The sequence below is a fragment of the Emys orbicularis genome, chromosome 11 (assembly GCF_028017835.1).
Source record: "Emys orbicularis isolate rEmyOrb1 chromosome 11, rEmyOrb1.hap1, whole genome shotgun sequence".
NCBI classification, from domain to species: Eukaryota; Metazoa; Chordata; order Testudines; family Emydidae; genus Emys; species Emys orbicularis.
The window spans coordinates 29,002,757-29,025,230 of record NC_088693.1 but is presented as its reverse complement, the minus strand read 5'-3'; the positions used below and the strand labels follow the sequence as shown (position 1 = coordinate 29,025,230).

General features: G+C 40.8%; 1 protein-coding gene across 1 annotated transcript in view; it reads right to left on the bottom strand.

Annotated features, from left to right (window-relative positions):
* Window positions 1–2,819: 2,819 nt before the first annotated feature.
* GALNT13 (polypeptide N-acetylgalactosaminyltransferase 13) overlaps window positions 2,820–22,474 on the bottom strand; it is a 324,991-nt gene continuing 305,336 nt past the window's right edge. The window contains exon 12 of the mRNA XM_065413193.1: window positions 2,820–2,960. Coding sequence (XP_065269265.1) covers window positions 2,820–2,960 — 141 coding nt within the window. The remainder of the gene's footprint in view (window positions 2,961–22,474) is intronic.

Here is a 22,474-nt window from a genome sequence, read left to right as displayed (position 1 = left end):
ATGCTACTCAGGCTAGCTCTACACTATGGGGGGGGGTCGACCTAAGATACGCAACTTCAGCTACGTGAATAGCGTAGCTGGAGTTGCGTATTTTAGATCGACTTACCTGGCTGTGAGGACGGCGGCGAGTCGACCGCTGCCTCGCCGCCGTCGACTCCGCTTCCGCCTCTTGCCACGGTGGATTTCCGGAGTCGACAGCAGAGCGATCAGGGATCGATTTTATCGCATCTTCACTAGACGCGATAAGTCGATCCCTAATAGATCGATTGCTACCCGCCGATCCGGCGGGTAGTGAAGACGTGCCCTTAGTGTCATTATCCATCAATAAGCATAAAATAAAACAAACATGTATTTTTTCTTTTTTTTTAGTCAAGCAGCTCGTATATAATATAGCAGTGCAGTTGTTGATATAATAAAGGTGCATCAACTGTAATCAAGGAGTATAACAGTCCAAATTCATTTCCACAATCCACTTCATACAGATAAAAAGATATTAAACACTGTAGTAACTGCATGCCTAGCAAAGAAAGGTCGAACAGTTTCATGATCTGTGTTTGAGACTCAACTCTTGAAATCAACTTAGATATTGTACCATTCTCTCATTACTTTCCAATAATGTTGATAATACTGCACAATCAGAAATGTACAGTGCAACTGCACTTAGCAACCGTTACAAGTTGCAATTAGATAAGTGAGATATTATTCAATAAGAATATTAGAGGTTAAAAAAAAAAAGATACCATATGCACTCCTCTAACATTGCTAAATGGTGTTAAACATGCTAATAGTTCCCACCCGCACCACTATTGTTACAGGGGCACTATCAAGGTAAGTAGCCAAATAAGGGATCTATCAGCATGAATTTCGAAATAAGGGTGTGTAGGGGCCGACAGGCCTTTGAAAGGCGATGATTGAAAAATGCAATAATTTGTTCTGCATTAAGCTTGGCATTTAAATGATTTTGTTTGTGATTTTGTAATGTTCCTTTCATGTAGTAAAATTATAGCCCTGTTCAGTTTTGATAGCTGTTAAGCTATAATGTGAACAATTTGTGTGTCTTAAAAAAAGACAAGATATGAGGGCTTGAAAAGCAGCTACTGTGTATGCATAGTAATGATTTTTCAAATTTAATATGTATTTGGTATTCATTTAATGATCTATATCAAGAAAATGTGCATGAAATATCAATCCATAGTATGCAAATACATGGTACTGGTAATATATTTTCACCAAAGGAGCCAGTACACAGAAAATGAAGTCAGTTTCATCTTCCCGCTCCTAACACAATGCAACAGGCTGTGTTTGGGGAAGTGTGGGTGGTTGGTTGGGATAGAATCTATCTCCTACTCCTGGGTAGGATGCTGCCATATTGCTCACCAGCCCTTCTGTGGCTGCTGCTCTATTCCTGGTTCTGCTGTGCTGGGACCTCCCATGACCCTTATGCCCCTGGGCAAATGACATACATTAAGCCTATTGCACAGAGTCCAAGCATTTTTATAGCAGATCCATTTTGTGGTGATACGCGCTAGAGGGATTAGCTTAAATGTCTGTGTTATGAACATGTATTAAAACAACACAAACCACTTTTGCAAACTCTTACTGTGTGTGTTGATATGGTATTAGTTCCTATGAAGCCTTTGATACTACTGCTCATCAGCAGCACATTTTTAATATCCATGTTAAGAAAAGAGAAAAGAAATTAAGAGACAAACTATTATTTTAAAATATAAATAAGCATCTATCATAAACCTATTAAAGCAAGAAAGTTGAGAGTTAGAGCTCAAACTCCGTCCATAGTCTGTTCCTTTGTGCATAGGTACTGTGGGGATCTCCAAACTTTGGATGGCCTTGTATACATTAGGCAATCTGCTGCGATATTTATGCTCAAAGCCAGAAGCTACAGATTGAGCTTCAGCCTAACTTTTGACTCAGATGGCAAAATTCTGCTAGCAGTTCCATTCTCCGACCATGCAACCATTTGGGGTTAGTGGAAGTGCACACAGGTAAATGAGGCCCATAGTGATTTGTCTTCCTATTGTAGAGGATACATGGGCAATTCCAATTTGCATTAATCTGGGTTACTCATGTATATTGCCCACTCTCTTTAATATCATTCAAATGTTTTTTGCTGAAGTTTCATTTATTATATAGTATCCGTTTCTTACTGTATTTGTTCCGTTTTGCTGCTTTTATAAAGACCTATTATGTATAGCGATTTCATTGTTCCTGGCACAAAACATGAAACATTCGTTATGTACAGTAAATTTACTGCTCAGTAACCCTTTCAGTTTAATACTTCACTGAGTACCAAATGACACTAGAGAGCAACTAATATCCTCATCATGTTGCTATGGAGGGCCAGAACAAATACATTACATTTATAAAAGAACTGATATAATCTTTCACAACGTAAGTTAGTGTCATAAGGCATTTCACATCATGTCACTTTCAAGCAATATTATGTGACATAACCAGAAAACAAAACCCCCAAACCTTTTGATATTAGGCTCAAAGGTCTTTCTGGAAATACTTTTCCAAGTGTGTCTGGTATTGATAGTAGCATATATTATGCTATTTATAGCTTCTAATGTGCTTCTTTTGAATGGACAACTTTCAAAGGGGCATGTGCAAACATGCCATAACAAGCAAAAAACCAAATGACTTTGCTCTGACAGCTGGACTTCTAAGAGGGCTTCAAAGCCTTTCATTTCACCAAGAACAAAGGAAGAGGAATATCCTTTCTTCTGATTCAAATAAGTGAAGAATGAAAGCCTAGACACTTTGCAAGGTCTGAAGGAACATGGGAAGTCTCTTTAGCTTTAGGCACCCAAGGTCATGTTACGTAGCAGCCACTGCTGGGAACGACTTTCACTGCAGTCCTTCATGGTTGGAACCATTTTGTCCTCCTCAGATGGCTCATCGAGACACTGGTTGCTGTTGACATGCCGCAATGTGAGCCGCTGTAACAACAAACAAACAACAAAATAAATGAAATAATTGTTGAAAGAGAATTAATGTTGTGAATTGAATATTTAATAATTTTAATCTTAATCTAGCTACTTTAGCAGTCACAAGAAAGGAGTGTTTCATCCTAAAGCAAACGTCCCTGTTCAAACTGTGCGTCATCCACCAAGTAACCACTACCACTTGTACAGCTCTATGACACAGGGAACACCAACACCCTAGATCGTGCCACTTTTCACATTTCTGATTAAAATAATGGGCTTACCTTTCTTAGATGTATGCCAAGGCCATGCCATTTAAGGAGTGAGGAACTGTGATGTATGTGTAAAAAAAAGTTCAAATTAAGTGCAAGTGAATATTATTACAAAGCAATTATGTTTAGGTTCAAGGAATCAAAGGTCCAAAGGTCCAGTCCAAAGTCCTGCCCCCCCTTTCCATATTCCTCACCTTTACATTTGTGGGGATTATAGCGTGTGCAACTGAGGGTGGATTTTACACACATCAACAGTCAACCATTGTTTCCAAAAAATTAATCCTTAAAATATTTTTCAGTTCTCTTCTCAAAAAATTTGATAATACAATTAAAATGATTAGCACTAATATAATATTGAGCAGAACCCCAGAGCCAGCAGAGTGCCTCAACAGGCCACGGTAAAATGTCTCTGGATTGTGGTGCTGTCCAAATTGCATTCCCCCAAGGATTTGACTTGGTGTGATTGCGGTAGGTTTTTGGTTATGGGGCGGTTACTCAAGGTAATGGCAGGGAACTAGATTTGGCAGCATTCTTTCACACACTGTTGATCTGGAGCTAACATTGACATGACAGCAGTCACAGGGAAGTGCAGTATGGCTCCAAGCCTATTCCGTCCAGGAAATGTTCCCCTCACAACCCCTTCACAGGAAGGTGCCAATGGAGAACTCTGAGTGAGATGGAAATTATTTGGGGAGGCCCCCATATCTGCATTTGATTTCTGATTACAACAGACTGTCTTACTTCATAGTATATCAAATCAACACCATATGTACAATGTTGCTTATACACACACATACACGTGAGCAAGAGAAAAAGTAGGTACACTTCAAGTGTGTTACAAGAGTGAGCATACCAAGTGCTGGAGGCTCTGTGTTAAAGTACCTCCTAAGGAAAACAGGCAGCCTTTTCCTTGAAATCTGTACACATTCTTTTTAAAATATGCAGCATCTTCCTATCTAAAGATCATATATTTCCTTTGTTGGGGGAGCTACAGGAGACTAAAACAAAGCATTAGGAAACTGTTTTTACAAAAGAAGTAAAGTATTTACTAAAGAACTTGGTACCAGTTCTGAAACACCTAGTACTCTATCCACAGATGGGGTAACATTCAAAAGTAAACCTTTATCTCAAGCATACACATAAAGACATCCTCAATTTCTCATCTGCGGGAGAATTATATAATCCATATTTTAAAATGTACAGTAGCAGCCCCTGACTGTATTGTTGTAGAACAGCAGTGTCAAACATATGACCCAAGGTGAAATTTAATCTGTCCTTCCAAAAGATTAAACATCAACTCAGCTGTCCCCCACAGCAATGGCATATTCAGAATGTAAATTTTATTCAAGTGCCTTGCTCCAGAACTTATTGGAACACTGGATTATTGGATAGAATCCTATCCGTCCTCCTCCCCCAGAAATCAGCATGTAGATGGGAGAAGGATTTTACTCAAGAGAAGCTTGAGTTCTCTAGTTTAGACCAATCATTATATCGTGTATTGTTAATTATCAATGGCCTTTCAAGGTTAGTGTTTATTATGAACTCAATACTTCTCCAGTAAAAGATCCCCTGTTTGCTGAAGTGCCTGACAGAGAAGTTCTCTTAAGTTTATGAAAATAAATGTAAAGGCTTCCCCCACCTCTTTGCTCTATGGTATTGTATAGAGCATTCTGAAATGCTTATGTGATGTGATCAAACAAGGCTAGAGTCATCCAACCTTATACCAGCTAAGGGATAGATTGTGACTAGCCCTAATGAGGCCACACATGGAAACAGGGGCTAGGGATTCTTTCCTTATATCACCATGTTAAGGCTAGCAAGATCTTGGCATTGGATCGTCAGGAGAGTGCAGGGGTCATGTGCCATATGCTCCCCAAGGGAGCAAGTGAGAATGGATTTGGTTAGCAGAGTTATCTGGCCCAATGGGGGGAGGGAGGGACTAAACTTCAGCTTGATAAGATCCATAGCAAATTACATCCCTCCCTACACACAGACAGGAATCAGGGCCTGCAGTGCACCCAGTCTGCAATGCAGAACGTTTCTGGGCAATCTATGGAGCACAGCTGACCTGGAGTAGGCAGCCTGATTGGCTGCACCACCTGATTGTTTGGAAGAGTCAGCAGACTGGCTCTTAAGCCCAGCAGCAGCAGCTCAGTGGCTGCTCAAAACATCTGCCCGTGGCTGTGATAGTCCTTGCTTGTTCCCTGTCGTCCCACTCCAGGGAACCCAGTTCTGATCCTCAACTCTGTAATCTGGCCTCAGATGCCAGCTGTAACCCATAGGCATGATGCTGGGTCTAACCATTAAGCTGGACCACCCACATCCCAGTCATTGACATACAGCACAACCAAGGTGCCCAGGAGGAATTTTTCCTCTGAGATATGATGCCTCCAGAGCTAGTGCTGCTATGTAATGACCCTCCCTCAAAGTGCACAAAATGCACAATCTAGCCCCAAATTCCTCCTGTTAAATGTAACTTTAGAAGGTGGCCAACACATCAAAAAACACGCAGTCGTTGTGAATCAAATGGGGAATTTGCTCTGTGCTTTGGCCATGCAAAACCCTTTCCCTAAGAGTAAAATCAGCCCTACTGTGACTCCGATTTGTGGACAATCCCAAATGAGAGAGTAATCTGAGGATATGTCCTCACTCCCCCTTCACTCCCCCCAAAATTTAGCTAACTAAAGTTAAAACAGCAGTGAAGACCCAGCAATTCGGCTCCTAACTTAGATTAGTAGCTTGAGTTCAACCTCCAGCTTCCCTATAGGCTTCAATTCAAGCTGCTAACATAAGTTAAAAGCTGAATTGCTGTTTCTTCACTGCTATTTTAACCTGAGTTAGTTTATGCACGTTAGCCAACGAGTTAAGAACACACCTTTTTATTTGCCATGAAGACTTATCCTAGGAAACAAATGACCCTGCTCAACCATTTCTTCCCAGAAAAGTACACACAAAGCTTTGAATAAGTTGTTATGTCTTATTTTAAATGAGGGGGTGGATAAATGAACTATCATCCAAAGCTACATCTAAATTGCTGTCTGGAAGTTTGTATATTGTATGCTGTCTTCTGCAGTAATCAGTGTACAAGAGCTCTTACAGTGGTAACCAATGTATCTCATAGATGCCTGCAGCATCTCAGAAAAAGCTGCTTAATAAAAATCCAGCAGCTGATAATATTTTACATTCTCAAAGAGCTTTTCAACCTTATGGCTCCCAAAGTGCTTTACAAAAACCAGCATTTTCATACACCAACACTGGGTCACAGAGGGGAGACTACCAACCAACTGGAGAATAGAAACAGTGTGTGTTGAGGGGCAGGGATGGGAAATTTTGGCCAACCACCCAGGGGAGAGCCCCTAGTCATACAAGAAATGCAATGGGAGCTTAAGTGTCCACATGAAGCAGTTAAAACCTGTTTTTAAAGTCTTATCTAAAAGACCTTCACACATTAAACTGCATTTTCAGTGTATTTGCCTCAGAAATATGATGGGCTGAGTCAGCCCTGCTGAAATCCGAGCCTAGTTCTAGGGACGCTCGATATTTCCAAGGCCAAAGGCAAACCTCACAACTCAGGTTCAATGTGTTAAGGTCCAGGTGAGCTGACACAGCATCAGGAGAATGTTGTGGGAAGGCATCCAGCTTTGTATTGGGACACAAAGTGCTGGAAACTTGGTGGCAACATCACTGCTGAGGATGGACCCTATTATTGGGTACAGGAATGAAGACCAGCTATGTAATTCTCCCCATAGGGAAAACTGTAAAAAGAGACACTTCTGGTATGGAGTAGGATATCTCTGGAAGCTGGGCCACTGAGTTGCTCGTAGGCATGCTGGGCCACATTGATTAAGGGACCTCATGGATTTAAGCTGCAAGTTACTAATATATAATGGATTATTTACTGGTTAATCACAGTAATGGAGTTGTAGCCAATGGTCTTTAACCCAGAGACTTGTATCATATTTTGCACCTTCCTTAGGTGGCCTTCAGGAACCACAGAGTGACATGCTGTCAATTACAGTACCTTGAGACAATGGATATGAATTTCAGTATATCCTTGTCAATTTCGTTTGTTAAAACACTTTTTTTAAGATGCTATTTTCTCCTAAGACTTGAGCAATAGCTGTAATTATATTACCCAAACATCTCTCCACTCTATTGCAGAAGATAATATTACTTTACAGTTCATGCTGGATTGACATATGTCACATTTCAACATTTTATGCAGTGCGTAATTTCTCCTGGGTCTATTCTTTAAGTAAAGCTTCCCCAGAGGCCTGCTCCTCAGTTCAAAACAAACTGTTATACAATTCCCAAAGAAAAGCCTACATCTGTTTTACTAAATCATTCAGGGCCATTTAATACTCATTCAGTGTTGGGAGATAAGCCATCTTTCACTAATCACAAGAGGAAAGAATTAGTAATGTTAACCGAAGTAGCTTGTTTATTAAATAACCCTCTTCAAAGCATTAAAAATATTTCACTTATATGTTTTTAAGATCAATTAAGCTTCTATCATTCTCTAATATAACCAGAAATGAAAACAAGCATAGAAATGATACTGCTGCCTTCATCAGCTGTTCCTTTTTATTCAGTGTATAATTTCATATAAGGCTAGCATATTATTGAGCTTTTCAATTGTCTCCTAACAGCATTTTCCTCCATTCTATCATTATTAATGCTATTACAGAAAAAGCTCCTTTGTTTGGAAAACAATCAATTACACTGGGTAATATACCACACATACAAACCAGTCTGGATTTTCCTTTTAATGTCCAGAATCAGAATGATTATACTGAAGTAGCTTTAGTTATATAAACACTCACAAGCTTAAGAGCAAGCCTCTGTATTTTCTTACTCACCAAGTATATGTAAATAAATATGTTCTGATGAGCATACAATTCACATGCATTATGACAAACATAATAAAATAAAAATTGAAGATCTCTTTACCCTAGCAGTTCTAGCATGTAATTATAAACATCAAAGTGATGGAAAAATAGTTAAGTATTATCAAACTGCTTAGAGGAAATTATTATTATGAATCATTTTATTTGAAAAGATACCAATGAAATGTTATTTAAATGAAAGGTGAATTAACATTTAGAAATATTTTTAAAATATAATAATGAGAAAAACAATCTCAGCATTTTTTTTTTTTTGCTACCTAGCTGTTATACAGTATACTGAGAAAAAAACGTATCTCAGTATACTACTGCAAAGCCATTACATAGCAAAACATTTTTTTGCAATGAACCATTTATTTTGTTAATGGAACATATACCTGAGTCTGCCTTCTGCTCACTCACAAACACTGTACACTATAAAATCTTCATTTTTTGCAATAATGAAAATTAACCTTCTCCAGAGACTAAATCTCAGGAACGAGATTCTGACAAAATAATATTTTAAAACAAGATACTTAAACATAAATGGATAAAATTTTGGAATCTATAATCAGGCAACACTCCCATATACTTTAATGGGAGTGTTGTCGGAGTGAATAAATACTACGGCCTGGTTCCGCAAACTCCAAGGTACATAACTTTAAACACGTGAATAGTGTGATAGGGTGAAATCCTGTCTCCATGGAAGTCAATGGGAATTTTGCTAGGACTTCACCCAGAGCTTTCAAAGATACTACTCTTACGTTTAAAGGCAAGCATATGCATGTTTGTAGAATCAGGGATGCATGTAAAAAATTAGGGCCAAATCCTGCTCCTGTTAATGAACATAAGTGGCCCTACTACTTCCAATAGGACCTCTTGGTGAGTAAGGCAAGGAGCATTTAGCAGGTTTCCTATGACTCAGTCAATAGCAAATGGATATTTAAATTATCCATTTTGATAACGGAAACACATTTTGCTCACATTTTGATAACAGAAACACATTTAAAAATAAATATGAGTTTTTGAACATATTTGTCTGTAACAGAGTCTTTTTTTGTAATTAGTAGTACCTGTGTATGTTGGACTATACATCTATAAAAAGATCCAGATCCTTAGCTGGTGTAAATCGTCAAAGCTCCATTAAAATCAGTGGAACTATGATCTGGCCCCAGATATTTTAATGCATCTAGAATTGTATTTAACTAATAATAATCAACTTTGTCTCTCTATAATATTAGAATATTTATGAGTATAAAACCAAAAAAGGAAGTGAGATGAGTTAACAAGTAGAAAATGAAAGACAGCATTATTCAGGGAAAATCTTAACTGAAATACATTTCTTTCACTCTTTTTTAATACCAACCTCAAATAATTTGCTAAAGGAAATAATCAGTGGGGCTGTAAAAAATATTCCTAAAAACTTCCAGCCTTGTGTAGTTTCTTAGCATCCACATTTGAAGAGGGCTACCATTACAAGTCTCCACAGTGGGACCATGGGTGCCATCCTCTATTTTGCTTATTGTCAGACACGACTGGGTGATTATATGAAGAAAGGTGTGGGTCTGCGTGACAGAAAAATTGTAAAAGCAAATATAAAGACAGCAAAAACAAATAAAAGAAAATTAGTAAACTGTTCTATTATGCATCTATAACAGTACATCAGGGAAATTATGATAAGGTGATACTCTCAAGTCTAGCTGCATCTGTGAGCACTGTTCTATTGCTGGAGGATATTCTTAAAACTTGGATAGTTTTAACCCACACACAAATGTGCACAATCACAAGTTTAGGATCTGATCTTTCATGAAGCTCTGGGTCAGTAGACCCTTCCAATGGGACTTTTCTTGATCTCAGGAACCTGTCCACACAGAGCTCCATGCAGGAGCAAGGACTTGGTACAAGTGAACTGGGAGCAATTACCATGAGGCGCAAATAATAGAACAAATAATAGAACTTGGCAGTGCTGGACAAGTGGCATGCTGAGACCACTGCTCACTACACTTATTTCACTTGTTCTCTCTCCCCCAACTCACATCTGTTTGTTTTATCCACCTGTTGTCTCATTATATGTTAAGATTTTTTTTTTATTGCATGTGTGTCCAGTGCCTAGCACAGTGGTTCCTTGATCCCTGATAGCTACTGAAATGTAAATAATAAATACTATAATGAATAATATGTGCATATGTTCCACATAAAAACGTTAGATGAGAAGAATTTGACTACCAGCCATAATTTCAATTCCTGGCCCCTATATTTCCATATAGAATCATAGTAAATTGAGATGGGAAAGAGCTATTATGGCATCAAGTCCATCCTCAGATAAAATTGCAGGAGGCAGCATATTATGGAATAGTTGCAGGACACAGTACAAAGCTCTTTATCTGGTACTTTGTATTAAATTACTGTAAATGTTGGCATTGATCCTCCATCATGATATTATGAAAAATATACATTTTCCCATAATCTCTCATTTCAGTGGTGCTCAACAAGGAGCTTGATAGAGATGCTATTCTGTTTAATGAATGCACTGAATATTTATTTCCTTCTGCCTCATGCTAGCATTTGTTGTCCCTCTATAACAAACTCATGAGGCTGTCTTCCAGCAGAGTTCATACTTCAGGGATTTGCTAATCAATATAACAGTGACCCCACTCAAACTGAGTCCAGGTTTGATGTGTTTTGCAAAGCTGGAGGTAGGATGTTCACACACTGGAGAGTTCAGAGAACCCTGCCTCCTTCTCAAGCAGCTAACTGGCTTTGCTGCTTTCAGCTACCAACCTAATGTTTGCTAGACTGCTCCCAGCTCCTGTCATCCTGGTGTGGGGAAAGGCGCAATCCTTTCCTCCACAGACTCACAATAAACTCTGGGGAGGTAGATTCTCTGTTTTGACTACAGTCAGGCAAAGCTCAGTGGATTTTACTAAATTTCACTTCTATTTCTTGTGCTGTGTTAATCTAAAATTCAAAACTCAAGTGGTATGAGGGGTACCACGTGAGGGAACATCCTGCGATCCTAAACTTATGAGTTGCAGATTGTTGGATGGATGAACAAGTTTGTGCAGCTTATATAGAAGACAGGTATCCTTTTTTGGAACAAACAAGAAAATTTAACTTTTACTGGGAGGAAAATGTTCATGAATAGCTCCTATAAATATATAAAAGTTGCACCTTAAATCTACAGAACAATAGCCTTCTGGAAACCTGTATAGAGTTTTGTGTATGAAGAGTTTAAACAGCTGCTTTACATTTTTTGTCACTTGAATTAATATTGAGTAGAATACAGTAAAGCAACTTTTTAATGTCTTGAACCAATATACATTGCATACATCTGTACAGTATGTTGGGAGAGTCAATATATAGACTTTATATAGGCTCTGGAATGGAATTGCAGGTTATTTTTTAAAATTAGTTTGATATTAATAGAAAGTACTATCATTAAAAACAGAAAGTGCAGTACTCACAGAAATTACAGCTAGTCCTGATTGAGACCTTTCTTTGAAGTTATATTTAATATAACCCCTACAACAAAATGTTACTTAGTATTTTATGTATAACTCATTGCAGCCATCCCAATTGTTCTTCCAAAGTAAAAAATAAAACATGAGGAGGCCACAAAGAAAATTCAAGAACAAATGTCCTTATAATGTCACTTTGAGTAACCAGACTGAACATCAATTTTTGTTTATTATGTATCATTGCTTCATGTTCATATCCCTCTCATCTGTCTACTTCTCTATTAAAGGAAAAGCAGTGTTACGTAGACAAATTAATGAAAAGATTTAATAATCTCAATGTATTGCATGTTCATATGTACATACTATATATTTAGCAGATTCAACAGGAAGTACATATACAGTGATGCATTATTTTAATGGACAGACCAATGTATTTGATTTTCTCAGACAAGCAGGGTCAGAGCTGGCAGCTGGTGTACAGGGCCGGCTCCAGGCACCAGCCCAGCAAGCAGGTGCTTGGGGCAGCCAACGGAGAGGGGCAGCACATCCGGCTCTTCGGCGGCAATTCGGTGGCGGATCCCTGAGTCCCTCTTGGAGCGAAGGACCAGCCGCAGAATTGTCGCTGAAAACTGAAGCGACGGCGGTAGAGCAGATCGCGATCGTGGCTTTTTTTTTTTTCTGCTTGGGGCGGCAAAAACCCTGGAGCCGGCCCTGCTGGTGTAAATCAGCATAGCTCCATTGTCTTCAAAAGAGCTATGTTAACTTATGCCAGACGAGTGTCTTCCCCTATTGTTTTCCTTTCAGTTAAATGTGTCCTTTTAAAAATATAAGAAAGAAGAGCAAAATCTGGGTTTTCTTTCCTTTCAAAAAATGCATGGGTCCTTTTAGATCAATTGTAATCAGATTGCAATTTACTGAAAGATCTGATTTATGGGCCAGATCCTCAAGCTGGTATAAGTTAGTATGGCTTCACTGATTTCAGTTTATGGGCCCCATACGTTTACAAAAAGTGTCAGATCAGCAAAAGCTATAGTTTTTTTTAATGATGCATACTGGTAAATCTGAAGTTAATGTCGGAGAATGCTTCCACATTAATGACACATCACTGCATGTTAAGTCAGTCATGATTGCAAAGGCTTATCAGACTATTCAGTCAATATAAGAATAGTTGCTCAAATTAATTGGAAAGATATGCTTCTGTATTTCTCCACTATCACTCTTTATGCTGTATTGTGGGGGAAATGTATTGTTTTAGAACAGCATGTGCTTGCTCTTGCAATGCAAGCTTTGCTACTCACTTCTATAGGCATCAAGCCCTAAATGGGGTTTTGTTTAGCAAAGTCAGTTATGGTTTCCAAAGGACATAATTACTGCATTTGATTGGAGAGAAGCAGACTTGATATATAAATCTACTCCTCGTGTTCCAATAATCAACCAAATTCTGTTCTCTGACTAAATTCTACTAGGTGCCCTGGATGCTTATGTGAGGGAACAATTTGACTCAGTATACAGGAACTTGTGTGTACATCTTCCATCAACAACAGATTTTGAAGATGTACCCGAGTTATCAGTCTCTCTAAAAACTAATGCATTCCACATAAAACATTTACACATATAGGTACTGCACACTGAGTAACTGAAAAGTTAAGATCTATCATCTTGAAATACAGTCTACTGAAAGATACTAAGTAAAGGTCACTTTTGTACCACACTACTACAAGGAGAGGGAGATACTAAACTAGAATTTATCACAGGAACTGCAAGCGTTAGTATACTTACCTCAAAACTATATTCCCATTTACCTACATACTGACGGAAGCACAGAAATATGAAAGAAACAATGACTCAGGAAAAACAAGTCTTTTTGTAAATCCCTCATCTTTCCAATAGGTTTATACAATGCTTATCCAATAGGTTTATACTATACTAATGTTAGGTGATGCAAATTTACCACAAAAATCTTGAAATTTTTATTCATGCGCTATATATAAATGATAATTATATACATAGTTATTATTTTCAGAAAGTATGACAGGTTTATAATAGATAAAGGTTTACAATTTTTTCTTGTACATATTTCCATATATTATAACCGATACCAGACACATTAGAGCCATCTGGATTTTTGGATAGAAATGCCATTGTGTTTGCCAGTTATATGAGCACAGGCACAGATGTGTTTCATGTGGTTTTCATATGTATTTCATGGGCCTGAATGCTACTGTAATATAAATATTATATAATAATTCAAACCAGGAATGCCGGAAGCTCTTGAAGATTGTGAGAAGTTCAGATACTACACTAAGGTGGGAAAGAGAGAGGAGGAGAGAAGTTATGACGGGGTCGGCAACCCCTGTGGGAAGCGGCGCAGGCCAAGGGATGTGCTGGCCGCGGCTTCCCGCCACCCCCATTGGCCTGGGACAGCGAACCGCGGCCAGAGGGAGCCGCGATCGGCCGAACCTGCCAATGCGGCAGGTAAACAAACTGGCCCGACCCGCCAGGGTGCTTACCCTGGCGAGTTGCGTGCCAGAGATTGCCGACCCCTGCGTTATGGGGTTTGGCTTGACTCTGCAAGCCACAATATAAGGTGAAGCATCGGAGCTGGCTTCAAATACAGCATGATAAAACAAAGCAAGAGAGATATCTATTTAAATCTATCACCATTTTAACATTTATTAGATTATGTATTGTAGCCTAAATTTTATAGGACTGCCCAAAGGAAAACTTGAAAATTCTATTTTGTCTCAACCTATGCATATAGCAGGTTGGTGAGGTTGCCCTTGTAATTAAATAGTCAGATTTCAAAGGGAAAGGAGTACAAGAATCTTAATGTGCTATTTGAGAAGTGGGAAATAACAGCATTAAGAAACAATGAGGAAAAATAATGGATTAAAAAAAATCATATAAATGAGTTTCCTGCCAAGCTTCAATTCACAGAACAAATAAACAAAAGTATACTTCATGAAGAAATTAGAAATTAAGTAGATGGCCCTGCCCAGCATAGCCTTTTTGGAGAATAACTTTTTCAAGTGGTGGTCTGAAGCTGCAGGTTTACTGCCATTATTTTCTTCAGTGGCCTCAAACTCCCCTAATTTGGAATGTTGCGCTCTTAAAATTGAACTGTGTCCCTATGATCAATTATGCAGGTAAAGATTTTTTTTTAACCTCCAAAGAAAAGATTTAATGTTGGACTTTTGTTCGGTTTTTGTAGGAAACATTTCTATATGAGCTGCTTTTGCCCATAAAGATGCCAACCGGGATAAGCCAAAGTGATGATGCTCAGTGAGGTTGACTTTCTGGGAAACGGCACACAGCCTAAATAAAAAGGTTGTGTTCATGCGCATGTGCATGTGGGTGTCAGAATTCCCAGTCCCAACCTGTAGCAGCCTGCATGTTATGGCCAGTAGTAGTGTCCATGATATTTCCATGCATACATTTTTATGAGCAGTACATGCATGCGATTCATGGCCCCCCTGTCTATAACCCCATTCTGCCCCACCGTGCTGTCTCCCTTGTCACTCTTCCAATGAATGGGCCATGATGACGCTTGTCCCTAGCCCAGACAATGTCTAGTCTACACTCTCACTGGAACCATGCCAGTTCTGAAGAAATGAGGTTTTTTACCCACGAAAGCTTATGCCCAAATAAATCTGTTAGTCTTTAAGGTGCCACCGGACTCCTTGTTGTTTTTGTGGATACAGACTAACACGGCTACCCCCTGATACTTGATGCCAGTTCTGTGTTTTTCACGGCCATGAGGATTTCATTTCAAGCATAAGAGGGCTATAATAAACATTACAATTGTTTCACAATAGGGGATGGAAACATCTTCGGACAAACAAAATGCCACCTGGGGTGGATGGTCTGTGAGTGCAAATCACTCACTCAGTCTTCCAGTAGGTTATTTGTTTCTTTTGATCCTGTCTGGAAGTTGCTGTGTTTCTTTTTTCCTTTCAGTGAATGCAAAGAGAAAACAAGATGACTCTCTCCATTTTTTTGAGGGTAGAGATAAGAAAGGGCCTTTTTCAATCACCTCTGACTATTCACTTAATTATATGACATGAAAATAATCTTTGTAACTGCAGAAGTAACCCCATATGTTAGCGTTACAGTGATCACTGGGGTACTGGTACTACAGCATGCTTCCAGACTACAGCATTTAGGGATCATTTTTCAGTTTTGAACAAATGGTCTTTTTGCTGTGATGACAGTTCTCAGGGGAAACAAACCCTGTCCGCTGGCTAATATTTGATGGATCTTCAGTCATGATTACCTTTGGTCTGCTTTGTAAGGCAGCATTTAAACTCAGATTTACTTGTCTTTTCTCCTCAAAAGGTGTGCATACGAGGTCAAGTACTGCAACCTGTGTATGAGATGCTGTGACACTTCCACCAAGTCAGCATCCATTATTATTGATCACTTTAAGCTACTGCATTTTGCTAGGCTCTAATACATGCTATAAAACATAGTAATTGACCCCACTCAATGGCTTGGCTCAAGTGATGTGATAAACCAACCTGTAGCAGTTACTTGGTAGCCTGCCAGTTGAATCATAACCTTGAAGACAGACTTGTTAGCTGCTAAAGCTTATAGGGCCAGATTTTTAAAAGAATTGGGAAGCTTTTAGAATTCCCAATAGGCATCTATCTGCATCTTAGATGCCTATACACCTTTAAAACTCTGGCCCATAAGGACGAGATCTTCAGCTGGTGCAAGTCAGTCTTGGCTCGTTGCAGTCTATGGAGCGAGGCTGATTTATACTAGCTGAGGATCAGTCTCAAGGGCTCTAGCACCTTCTGGGCAGGGCCAGCTCTAGGCACCAGCAAAACAAGCTGGTGCTTGGGGCGGCACATTTTTAGGGGCGGCATGGCTGGCGCCAGAATGCCGCCCCTAAAAATGTGCCCCGGCCGCCCTAGCTCACCTCCGCTGCCGCTCGCGCGCCGCTACTCGCCCTCCCTCCCAGGCTCTCAAGCCTGGAAGGGAGGGGGAGCAGCGGCGCGCGAATCCGCTGTTTCGCGCGCCGTGGCCGCTCGGGGTCTCCCCCTCCCTCCCAGGCTCTCAAACCTGGGAGGGAGGGGGAGATCCCGAGCAGCCGTTTCGCGCGCCGCTGCTCCCCCTCCCTCCCAGGATTGAGAGCCTGGAAGGGAGGGGGAGAAGCGGCGCCCGCGCCGCGGCCACTCGGAGTCTCCCCCTCCCTCCCAGGCTCTCAAACCTGGGAGGGAGGGGGAGATCCCGAGCGGCCGCGGCGCGGGCGCCGCTTCTCCCCCTCCCTCCTAGGCTTGAGAGCCTGGGGGGAGGAGGCAGGGAAGGGGCGGAGTTGAGGCGGGCCGGGGGTGGGGTAATTAAAAACGGGGGGGGGGGGGGGGGCGGCCAAAATTGTTTTTGCCTTGGGCGGCAAAAATCCTAGAGCCGGCCCTGCTTCTGGGTCACCTCTAAATACACACATGCCTGGCTCAAACAAAAGGATTATTCCCTAGGTCTAGCAGAAAAGAAAGGGTGGAAATGCCTTGGTAGACTGGCTTAGTCAGTTACAATAAAAGATAAATACTGTAATTCCTAATTCGGGGCAATCCAACAGATGGTGATTTTACCTGGTCTGACTCTTCTAATCCATCCCTCTTTTAAAGGGCAATTGAGTATTGGCTTGTAGGTCCCACAGGCCAGGGTTCAGTCCCATCTCTTGTCTGTGATCAGATTTGGCAAACCACCAAAGTTCAGGCTGGTGTCATTCAGTTAAAAAAAATCCTAGTTTTGGCTCAGCTCTAGAAGTCCAGTGGCCTACAGTATGATAAGGGTAATACATGGTGTGTGTCTGTGTCCATCTGATAAGCACCCAATAAGCAGGTCACATAAATAGAGGTGGAAGGAAGGTTTCTTAGGTTCTGGTCTTCAGAGAAGGACTTAAGTGATCAGAGGAAAGAAAATGTACAGAATTTGAGATGTGACCATGAAACACATGAAACTGCATGCCAGTGATCAGAGTAGCATAAAGAATAACTTTGCAAATGTCCAGGAGAGGTGCTTCTTGAAGAGACACCATTGATGTTGCTTGAGCTCTTATAGAATGATTCCTCACTCCTGGAGGGGGAGGAAGATGTGACAACAGATAGAGTATGATACAGCGCAAGATCCATTTAGAAATCCTCTGAGAGGATGTAGCTTGATCTTGGACTCATTCAGCTACAGACTGAATGACTTTCTGATTAGCTTTGTCCTTTCCAGATGAAAAGCTAAGGGTCATCGAACGTTGAGGTAATAAAGTCTCCTTTCTTCTTCAGATGTGTGTGGTTTCAGAAAAGAAAAAAAAAAACCACAGGTAAGTGGATTGACTGGTTCAGCTGAAAGTCCAAAACAACTTTGTGGGTGAACTCAGGATGTAAATGTAATGAGACTTTGGCTTTATGGAATATGGTGCAAGGTGGATCTACCATCAGTGCTCTGAGCTCACCTACCCCTCTGGCTGAAGTGACAGCCACGAGCCATGAAACCTTACTGGTGGAAAAGATCTGATTAGTCCTCTCCAGAATCTACTACTTAGGGGCTGAGCGAAAATAGAATATTCACGAGAAGATGGGTGGTATGCACTGACTGCTGCCAGGTGAACCTGTAAAGAGCTGATGGAGACATCAGTCATTCTGAGGCACAGAAGATAGTCTAAAATAAGATGCTGATATCTGCTGACTCTAAGGATACAAGTTTTTGTTGCATCCAGATGGAAAAATGCTTCCATTTGGTCAAATAGCATTTCCTGGTGAAATCTTTTCTTCTACTAGTAAGGAACATGAAGATCTGAACACTGGAGGTTCCAACCCAGGACATGAGATGGTAAGAAGGAAGTGAAGAGAGATGATCTGTCCTGTCCACCCTTTATCCCTTGGTTTGGAGGCACAAGGAGAGTGAGGGAGCATGCATGGACCAACGGATACTGCTTTCAAAAATTATCTGACTCCAGACACATGGAGTGCATCTGTACACCCAAAGTGGAACACAGATGGGGACCAGCACTCAAAGAAGAAAGTATTTTATAAATAAATATATCATAAATTAATTCCTGCTTTGTCCGCCCCAATCCTGAGAGGTCAGTAGTGTCCAACCTTTTCAGCCCTTGGGCCAAACATTATTTCGGAAAGTTCAAGGGGCCACAATCAGTACTTTAAAAAAGATTATCTACCCTGTTGTGCTTCCTTTGCACTACTCAGGTGCAGATGGTGTATGGTTTTTATGGGTCTGTCTCCAGCTTCCCATAAACTTCTCTAACTTGGGCTTGGGTAGAGAAATAGGGAGCCATAATTTGTTGTTAGTCTCAGCTTCTCTTCCTTTTCCCCTCTTCTGGGTTTCCCTGGGTATATATGTGGGAGAGGGCAGCCACTGTTCACTATGTAGTCCCCTAGGATCAGGCAGTCAGTCCAGCTTCTATCTGCTCTTCCTGGGGTTCCCACAGCCCAGCAGGTAGGGCAGCAATACAGCTACTCTCTCTTCCCTCTTCTACAGCACAAGAGAGGACCAGTAAGAGAACTGCTAAGGGGCTGCGATAGGAACCACAGCTCATGACACAGCTAACACCAAAGCTGTCCCTGGAGCTGCACCCTGGAGATGATGCCCACTATTACTTCCCACAGGAATGGGGCTGATTCAAACACTTCCGTCTAACAGCCACAGTGTGGGGCTAAGGGAACACATTTTCAGTTCATATAATCAAATTCACATTTCCTTGTTAACACGGTTGCCCTCGGGGTGACAATTTAAAACCTTGAGGGCAACGAGAGGCCCCTAAACACAGGCTGGTCGTCACTGTGATAGGTGCTGAGTACCATGGCTCAAACCTTGCCAGAGCCTGAAGTCCTGACTCCTGCTCACTTCTTACTCAGGCACAAGTGAGCAGGGAAGGTTACTGAGTAAGGACTAAAACAGGACTTCAATATGTGTCCTGCTGACTTCAATGGGAGTTGCAGGTGCTCAGTGCCTTTCCCAATCAGGCCTTTTTAAACAAAATTCTACTTTAATCCCTTTAGGAGCTAACACCTCCTATCTTTAGTTCATGTCACCTATTGCACTTTAAAGAGTTTGGGAGTGAATTTAGGGCTCATGAAAGTGATGGTCTCATAGTGCTGAAGTGACGGTCAGTGCTGTGCAAGATAGCTCATACAGCTTGGCCAATGTACCTCACACCTGACCTGCAACACCCATGCTATGCCTTGTCCTCTGTCTCTCTTAAGCAAAGACTGTCTATTGTGTCACACTGTGTGGGGTGTCTTTGATTGTCACCTCGCTCCACTTTTTCATGTACACTCAGTGTAAAGTGGTCTTACTAAGGAGAGGCAATACATATGACTGAAGGGATGAAACAATTAGAAGTGCTGTGGAGCTGTATTTCAAAATATCAAGAGATGATATTGACACATGTAAGAAAAGCAATTTCTCTGTAACTTATTGTAATGCTATAATCCCAAAAACTAATTGTCTCTGTAGCTATATTAAAAATGTTTAACAATGTATTTAACAGTGATTCAAGCACCCACTCAAGCTATTCTCTCATTTTTAATTTTGGGCAGAGTAGTCTGTTTCGAGCTAATTTAAATCTTTGCCTCTCAATTATGATGTGAAAAATAATGCCTCTTCTGCATTATTGTGGATAATTCTACCATTTCTATCTAGTAATGGACCAATATCATTGTCCTGATTCTTTTTGTTCCCAATATATTTTTAAAAAACACTCTTTCTTATTGCCCTTGGCTCTGCTTCCTACAGATTTCTCCATTATCAATTTTCTACAATTCCTAACTTCTGATTTATATTCATTACTATCTGCTTCCCCTTTCTTCCAGTATAGTCAACCCCAAGCAGTGTAGTCAACCTCAAACACTCAAAAATCATGAGTCAGGACCCAAAAAACCATGAGTGCCATAAAAACCATGAGATGTATAGGTTCTTTTTATTTCTGAATCTTTAGGGTGCCCTCACTTCACAATTTCATGCTTTTCTTGGCATCCATAATGGCTAGAAACTTACTTTTGAAAAAAACAAAATCTGAGATTCTCATGCAAACTCTTGATTCCAGCAGGTTGGGCTTTAACCACCACAGCCACAACCACTAACTAACTAACTAGCCATCTATAATCTGTTAAGTAAATGCAACCAATGGATTTGAAAGGGCCATGACCGCAAGGAGCAGCGCGATTTCTGCTCTGGAGTCTTTCACAGTCTCTAACTTAAAAAGTCCTTCTGTACCAGAAATGAAAAACAGATCTTCTAGGAGTGAGTCAGGAGCTTTATCTTCAGAGAGGCCAGTGTAAGGCTTTTGACGGGAATCAGAGGAATCCTCCAGCACTGTCAGATAACAGTCACTTGGTGAACCTCATTCCTTCCTTCTCACCTGCCTTCAAACTCAGGTAAAGCTGAGGAGTGATTTAGGGAGGTGGATGATTTAGACCAGTGGTTCTCAAACTTTTGTACTGGTGATCCCTTTCACATAGCAAGCCTCTGAGTGCAACCCCCCTTATAAATTAAAAACACTTCTTTATAGATTTAACACCATTATAAATGCTGGCTGCAAAGTGGGGTTTGGGGTGGAGGCTGACAGCTCGCGACCTCCCCCATGTAATAACCTTGCGACCCCCTGAGGGGTCCCGACCCCCAGTTTGAGAACCCCTGATTCAGACATTGCAGGCTTTAGAGAAGACATTTTAATGAGCTAAGCAGTGGTTTAGTGTTGATGATGCCAAAAACTGGGATTTAGACACAGGCAGATAGAGAATCCACAGTGCCGAACTCCAAGTGAACTCTGTGCTCCCATTCTGTGAATGACTGATTATAAGTGCAAATCTTCCCACAGACATGGAGATGTCCATTGTAGCTAAATTTGCACTGGTCTGCTGTTCAAAGTGGGGGTGGGGGAAGGGTAGGATTCCAGGAGTGATGTGTGGGGCTTGCATGGCATAGAGCTCACCTCTCCTTAGGACCTCTTTGCACAGACAGGGAGACTGAGGGGAAGATCCACTGTTACATGGGACAGCAAAAGCTACTGAAGCAGCATGGGTGCAGCAACAACCCAAGATGACTCTGCAGCTGCCCTGTGCCCGAGGAGAAGGCTTCTCTTCACCACCACGGAAAAGGGCAGTGGGCAGCCGAGTACTACAACCCACTCTTCATTGGCCTACAGTGGGATGAGGCATAGCAATATTGATTTACTAGTACAATTTAGCAGTATTTTGGATGAGAAAGTCTGACCTAGTGGTAGGTTATGGCGAGTTGAGGTTTCAAGAAGTTTGATAGAAGCATCCAAGGCATATAATCATTGCTGCAGGCTTTTGATCTGTTCTTCAGTAGATGATCTGCTGGGTGCAAGGTGTTGAGCACCAGAAAAGTTCATGATGAAACTCCAGTGTCTCACAAGACTTGGCTCAGCCTCTTGGCTCCAGCATGTGGGTTGGCCAATCATTTCAAAGTATTTATCAAAGACCTATAACAGAATATAACAGCTATATGGTCTACTGAGTGAGACCAACACAAAAATGGGCAACTCTGATATTCCCTGTCTGGGAATATTGTTCAACTCTCCAACCTTTTAAGGCTTCTTCAACACCTTTTACATCATCTTCAAGGACTAGGAGGCTGCCCAGTCTAGGTATGAAACACTCTGCCCAGAAGCTGACATCAAAGCATGGATCACATCTATGTTTGCCTTTAGTCTAAGACCTTGCAAAAATTTATTGTGCTTCTCTCTGAGGGATGTCTTGCAGTCACATTCTGAAGCTGCTGAATACAAACATGCAGAAAGAAAAATATATAGAGAAATCCAGACAGCAAGTTGACAGTTACCCACAAGGAAATTTTATTGGGGTAAGGTTACACTGAGAAAAAGAAAAATGAAGAATTAGAACAGTGATTTACAATGTTCCCCCAAAAAAGTGGAAACT